This window comes from Choloepus didactylus, chromosome 4, assembly GCF_015220235.1.
Source record: "Choloepus didactylus isolate mChoDid1 chromosome 4, mChoDid1.pri, whole genome shotgun sequence".
Lineage (NCBI taxonomy): Eukaryota > Metazoa > Chordata > Mammalia > Pilosa > Megalonychidae > Choloepus > Choloepus didactylus.
Genome location: NC_051310.1, coordinates 100,191,948 through 100,199,620, shown reverse-complemented (window position 1 = coordinate 100,199,620; position 7,673 = coordinate 100,191,948). Strand labels below are relative to the sequence as shown.

The 7,673-nt window shown below is 37.8% G+C and overlaps 1 protein-coding gene across 1 annotated transcript in view; it reads right to left on the bottom strand.

Annotated features, from left to right (window-relative positions):
* Positions 1–3,959: 3,959 nt before the first annotated feature.
* IREB2 (iron responsive element binding protein 2) overlaps positions 3,960–7,673 on the bottom strand; it is a 73,302-nt gene continuing 69,588 nt past the window's right edge. The window contains exon 22 of the mRNA XM_037833288.1: positions 3,960–7,111. Coding sequence (XP_037689216.1) covers positions 7,001–7,111 — 111 coding nt within the window. The 3' untranslated portion in view covers positions 3,960–7,000. The remainder of the gene's footprint in view (positions 7,112–7,673) is intronic.

Here is a 7,673-nt window from a genome sequence, read left to right as displayed (position 1 = left end):
TACTCCCGGTCCCGCCCCCACCCTTCGTACCATGTGGGTAGCAGAAATAGGGCTCCTGATTGGCTTTCTGTAGCACTGCCCCGCCTCCTCTCGGTGACCGCCCCAGCCAGAATCCCGCTGCCTTTCAATACAGCCGGATTCCTCGCTTCTGATTGGTTCTTCGAGATTCGGCTATTTAGCAGGCATTTGGCTCTTGAGTGGCACCTCGTAGTCCCACCCAGTCCACGTAGGTTGGGCTGCAACGTAAATCGATTTCCTTAAAAGTCTGAAGTGTTTAGAAGGACCCGGCATTCTAGTTTTTCTTTCTCTTCCTTTCTGTTTTTCCTGCTGAAAGCACGTATCCTCGAGCCTAGCTTCGGAAAGCGTGGCCCTAGGTGGACTCGAGCCTATCCCCGGGAACTACAAGAGCGCTGTTCGGGGCGGAGGGTCCTGGCTGCGTTCCCAACGGGACCTAGCTTCTCTGGGTACCGAAAGGTGAGAGCCGCAGGTGGTCTTATTTATCGAGTAGGCCTGCACTTTCCTTGCACTGATAAGAAACTGAAGCCTGCTGGGCACAGAGCCTCGACCATAACCACGCACCCAAGTGCTTACCACAGCACCAAGTTTTCTGCTGTCTTCCCAAGCCGTTAATTCAATAAGAGATGTGGAGGGAGAGTGAAGACCACCCAAACAGGTTTCCCAAGGAGGTGGGGTCACCAAAGTTTAGATCTGGTGTAGATCTGGTGACAGAGTGATTCATTTACACTGAGAAACATAAATGGTAATTGGGTCAGAATCCTTCTTTAGGTAATACAATCAGTGGATTCTCTACCTGTAAAAAATCAGTAGGTTGCCTAGGAAAAATGGAATAACACCTAGTTTAGCTGGAGGATTTTATTTATGGAAGGCACTAAGGCAATGATAACTCTATGCCCTTCTCCAGCCAAGCAGGACGTCTCTTGATAGGCGGCAGCACTCTCTCCACTGGAGTCCTGGACACCCCTCCACTCATGCTTGCACTTGGGTCTCTACGTTTCTGTAGGACATTCTTTTTTTGTCAAAATAGAGCACACTTGGGATACCTCCATTCACCCTGATTTATAGACACGGATGTTTCCCAAAATTCTATCAACTACTGCCATTTTCTCCTTTAGTAGATAGGGTTCTAAACTGCTTCACGTCTAATTTCCGAGTAGAAACATCGTCTTTTTATAGCACCAGGAAGGACATACTTAACAATATGCCTCATTCCTTTAGGTTGTTAAAGCCTTGATAAAAACTTTGACTTGGATTTTCTGTTACCAGAAACTGACTTCTATTGGCCCTCTTATGCTCCTGTGCATGCCGTTTCCTCAGACAGCTCCTGAATTCTCTCCACCTTCTCTCACTATAAATGTTTCACAGTGGAAACGTTTATCGGTCTGTCTTCTTTTTCCACTCCACTTGGGAGGAGGGAATGGGAATTGATATCGAATTTAGAGGATATGGTTAGAATTGAAGAGATAGGGCTGACAGATCCACAACCACCTCCTCTGACGGGTGCTAGTTTCCACTCTCTGCCCTTCTTTAGAAATAGGTCTCTGCCTTGTGAGAACTTCTAAGATACATCTTCCTGCTTCCCAGTGCCTGAGGCCCTACCTTGTGTCAGGCACTGCACTACTTACTAGGTGCTAGGTATATGGTGGAATAAGATAATGATGCCTGTTCTCAAGCAGTTAACAGTCTAGTGAGGGAGCCAGTTATATAAACAATATGACAGGTCCTAAGATACTAAAACAGCCCACTACCAATAACACAGAGGATGAAGTGACTAACTCCGCTGCAGAGACAGACTTCACAGAAAGTGATATTTGAATTGGGTCTTGAAGCATTAGTTTTACCCTAGTAGAAATACATGGAAAAGCTGTGCAAAAACCTAAAGGTATAAAGAAGCATTGCTTTACAGGAAGTGTTTAAGAACACACACCCTGACACTCCAGGCTCTTGCTGTGCTGAGGAATTTGAATGTTATCCAGCAGATAACAAGAAACTATTGGAGGATTTTAAGTAGGGAATGACATGGTCAGATAGGTATTTTAGAAAGAGCTCTCTGATAACAGCCAGAGAATCACTTGCAGGGGGATGGAATTGTGTTTTGCATTGGCCAGGTGAGAGATGATGGATTAAACTGGGCTTCTGATGGTGGAGATAGAGAAGGGGGAAAATTGAAGAACAGGGGAAATAGAATCAATAAATCCTGATGGCCAATTGGATGTGAGGAATAGGGAATAGGTGGAGAATATAAGATAACTCCCTGGTTTGTTGTTTTAAAGACTTGTTATTCTGAGCACTATATAACATCTGAGTGTGGCAGGTCCTAGGAAACCATGGGAAAGTCCCTCTCTTTTTTTAATTTTCAGAGTTTTGATGACTGATACCCCACCAGACTGTTAGATCTATAAGGACATGGGCTGTCTTACTCACTGATGTACACACCACACCTACCACTGTACCTAGTATAATAGATGAGCAACAAATGTTTGTTGAATGAAGTTTCTAGGGACACTTCTAGTTTTGGGATATAACCAGATGTCTAAGACATCTCAAATTTAACATGCTTATAGTAGACATCTCTCTTAGTCATGGTTATCTATCATCTTTTTAAGTCTCTCTATATTTAGGTAAATTCCCACATCAATAGCCAAAAGGTGGAACCCTCATTTCCATCAACAAATGACTGTATATGCAAAATGTGGTACATACACAATGGACTATTATTTGGCCATAAGAATGAAGTTATGAGACATGCTGCAACATGGAAGAACCCTGTAAACATGATGCTCAGTGAAATAAACAAGGCATATAAGCACAAATATTGTATGGTATCACTTAGAAATAGCAAATCTGCAGAGACAGGAAGCAGATTAGGGTTACCAGGAAATGGGGAAGAAAAGGGGGAGTTTGTTCAGAAAAATAAATGAAAAAGGAAAAAATAATTTGGAAATCCTTTTGTATTCTGGAAAATTATAAATATCATTGAAATTTACCTGTTTCTTATTGATAGTGTAAAATTTCCTGAGATGGTATAAATGGAAGAGTGGGAGAAAGGCATATATTTTTTGCTCAGTGGGCAGCTGACCATAATAACAAAACATTCCTTTAGGGTATAAGTCAGAGCTCAGGATGTTTACTTCATGGGAGCCCTAATGAACAGCCAATGTGTGGAGGAGGAGACACAATCAGCAGGCCCTAAAGCACTGAGGCTCATGAATACACAGCACCCTCCAACCTGCATCAAGAAAAGGGCATTGCCTCCTGTAATATACAACTGAGGGGTAGCATCAGAGCTCCAATTCTGTCCTAAATGTCACTTTAAACACAATTACCTCCATAATAAAGATCTATAGTATGGAGGTTATGTGCAGTGCACTTGTGAAGGGTTTCAGCTTACTCATTAAATAGTGTTTGATGCTTAGTTGTAGAAAAGTGCTTTAAGAGGCATAGGCAAATTAGGGAGAACCAGAATCAGTGGGAGGCAGGACTTCAGCTCAAAACAAGACTTTTTAACCATCAAAAACGTCATCTCCATCTTTTGAATATTCAAAAAGGGCTGTCCAATTAGGAGATACTAATTGCAGAAGGGATCCCACTTTGGGTGAGAGATTAGTCTTTTCAACTCTAAAATGTGATTCCATGACTCGAAGTACCTATTGGAACAAACTTTGAATTGTGTTCAACTTTATTGTTTCCCCAAGGCTATCCCTATTTCAGACTTCTACCCTGGATTTCATTCTCACTGGCCTTGGAGCAGAACAGAACCACTAGACATAGGGATGAGAATGATCGCAGTTCACATTTTGGCAGGTGATATGGGGGATAATTAATGTCTGACAATTTAGATAACAGGTTTAAAGATAAATTTCTGGATGGCATCCCAATCCTTTTTAAGTTATGATGTTTTATTCTCAAGTATCACAAAATATTCTTTAACAAGAATCAAATATGTGATAATACAATTTTCTTTATTAAAAATAATTTACAGCATCAGTAACATATACACAATTGTCATCAACTGAACTTTGCCTCCAATATATTTCTATACAATACTTAACATTATTGAACTTAAAAAACTGTTACACTGTTTTGTTGGCTTTAAATAATAGACAATGATTTGTAATTACTTAAGTGAGACATATGGTTTTGTAGCCATATATTATATGTAAAATTGATAGAAACATCAGCATTATCACACTTCAGGAGAAAAACAATGAAAAAGCCTAAGTTCATCCCTTCCTCTCTCTCTTGTTACTCCAAATCAAAAGATAGGGGCAACATCCAGAACCTTAGTACCTTCTCCTAAACCTAGAGGCGAACGAGTGATGTCTTTTAATTCAACCATAGCAAAATAACAAATAATTTTTCTTCATCCAATCACTCATCACTGAGAAGAAGAATGCCTATAGCACTGTCACCACATATGCAAACCACTATGACTCTAATTTAGGTCTTTGCTTTTCTTTCTTTTAGTTCCACTGCAATTTAATTGCCAGTGAAAAACCAAGCAATCTGGCTAAGGGATTCTGATACCTCTGATTCTCGATACCTCTCATTAGATTATGAGCTTAAAGATAAAACAGGAAATAACGACAACTGTCATCTTGGAAAAGTTTTTGGTGTAATATCAATTCAATAGCTGGATGACATTTTCACTGATTTCATTTTATAGGAGTAGCAAACCTCAAAGGCATGAAATTTGGCAAGGTGTACAGCATGTTTTTAAAAGTTAAAAAAAAATCACCACCACCCATGCTGCTGGTGATAACGACCTTTGAAATTTTACTTTAAAGTTTACAACACTGATGTGCTTCTCTTATGTGCCTATTACACTTCCTTTTCACAATATTTGTGATTTTTCTGATAATATAAAATCACCCATATACAATCAACAAAGGAGGTAAGCAAAACAAGAAAAATCAACACATGCTGTTTTTGTAAACACAGCATTTGGCTAAAGGCAGAATTATAAGGTACACACTGAGACAAACACCCATGACTCTCCTCAATTGAAAACCACACTTATCAAGCTTTTCATTCACTGTATATAAGCATGAGATTATGAGAACCTTGATTTTTGTTCCCGAAATACAAGATCTGCTAATGACGGCAACAATTACTGGACCAGGTAGACTGGAAATGTAAATACTTAATTCTTAGCTAGCCATCTTCATCAGCTACATCTCCTGGATTGGCTGTTTATGATGATGAACATATCTTTGCCCATAAGCTATTTATGTAGAATGGCTTCAAAATAATACAGATTCCATCTCCCTCCCCTATCTGGAATTACTATTTCTTCAAAGCACACAACAATATTTTAACATTCAACTTGTAAATTCTCCATCTCTAACTCATGTTTTCATGTAAATTAAAAACACATGCACGGACAATATACAGTAGCATAAGAAAACAATATGATTTGCAGGTATCAAAGAAAATATATTTTTTTAATTTAAATAAAGAGGGGAAATTGTTTTGTCAAACTCCAGTACATATTATCTAAACATATTTGCAAAATATTTTCAGAAGATTGCATGATTGATTATGTGCAAAGTTCTCAGTGGTCTTCACCCACTGGTTTGGTAGTTTCAACATTTTATCTTAAAAGAAATAATTCTTTATTCTGTGCAATGTGAGCTAATTCTGAATTGTAGTAACTTAATTAGGTCATAGGATCTCCATGTGGAAAAAAAAAATCACTACAATTAACCTTTTGCCTGCTAAGTTTAACTTCTTAATTAAAAAGAAGGTATAGGACCTTCTGGAATTCATTAGCCAAACTTTTTCTTAAAAGCTGCCAAACTTCTTGTGACAGACCATTTGATATGGTGAATGGACATGCAAATTAAGAAAATATGATACTCAGACAGCAACAACTTAAGTGTTTATCTTGATGGTCAGCTTTGGTTAAAACAAGAAAACATATAATCAACAGAATAAGGTATCCCAGGTAAGATAATGACACAAAATGACAGGAAATCAATTTAAATAACTAAGAACTAACCAACTTTTAAATGTTAAAGTTTGAGCAACAATATAATTTAGGGTGGATAATGTAACTGTCCAGAAAAAATCATTTTAGAGTTTAAGGATTAAAGTTCTTTTTAGCAACTGTAAAACAAGTCTGTAATTTTGATTAATGATAAGTAAAATATTATGTTATAGGAAGTAATAGCTTCATATTAGGTTAAGCAAAACAATCAATCCAATTAATATAATGCCATCTGAGGCCTGCCAGAGGGTCAGAGTAGCGAATTACTGAAAATTTAGGGCTGTGTCATATGCGATAACATATTTCCACTGTTAGTACTTGGGTGCCAGACAATCAGTTGTGTTCTGTAATGGCCCATCTTTAGATGCAGACGAATCCTTGGCCAGATTGGACAGAATGATTGTGGTCTGGGTAGGTTCAATCCTTTCTAGTTAGACTGAGACTGAGGATAACCCTAGCTTACATTATAAACAAAGAGTACCAACTATGTCCAGCTCATTTCTGAAAAGGAATTAATATATCTGAAAATCCATTCTAAATTAGATTGCAACTTCCACAATTTTAGAGTCTAATCTTGCTTCTTATACTTCAATTTGCTACTCAAACCAACAAACAGTAGTATTACAGTTTTATAGGTGCAAAATTAAACAACTTCAGCAAGGTTACTCTCATATATAAGAATTTTCAACACAAGTTCAAATTCTGCCTTTATTTACAAAATGGTCTGATAAAATATTGCCCCCATACTTACAGGTCTCTTCCACAACACACTTCACACGTTGACTTTAGCAATGTTAATAGCACCATTCGTATATTATTTAAAATCAAGAAGATTTCATTTCAGTCACTATGTTGATTCACAATCATTTACATCCATGGATGAGATAAGTGAGCACACTGGGACTGTCTGCAGTTCCATGGTAAGGATTCCTCGGTCTAGCACAAAAGGCTTTGCAGTTAACAGTTATGAAAGGTATCCATAGTCAGTAGATACTATGAGAATTTTCGTGCCACAAAGTTTAATAATCCTCCATGTTTGTATAATGTAATTTCCACATCATTTTCAAATGAAGCAATCACCCTGAACACTTTTCCAGTGCTTGTCTATAAACAAACAAAAACATCTCATATTAGCGGTAAAATCCTCAAAGTGTTACTTCATGGTTAAGATTATTTGTCTTCACGTTCAATAACTATACTTGCCATGTATTCTCCTTGTTCTAATTTCATATATTTCAAATTGCCTGAAACCCTTTTCCTGCTTGGAAAAAACAACAACAAATAAAACACCTGAGATACCCAACTGAGGGCTTCATAATTAAGTAGAAGAGATATTTTCATCCCTAACTCTAAATGACAAATATGCCCCCTAGAACAGGATTTAGATTTTGATTTTTTAATTGGGGAAGCTATACTTTACTACTCATATTCATTGCATATTTCTGCTACTTTTTCCCAAAGTTGTAAAGTCTAGTACTCTTAACTCAAAATGTTCAACTCTACGTTCTCTTTGGAGTGGTATATATACTTGGATTAAAGTTAAATCAGGACAGAAACAGCTGAAAACTAGGAAAAGGAAGTTGATACATATAAACAGAAGTCAAGCATTCTCATAGACACTCATTTTGGCCTCTAAGGTCCTAAGTCAGTAATTTCCCAGTGCTTC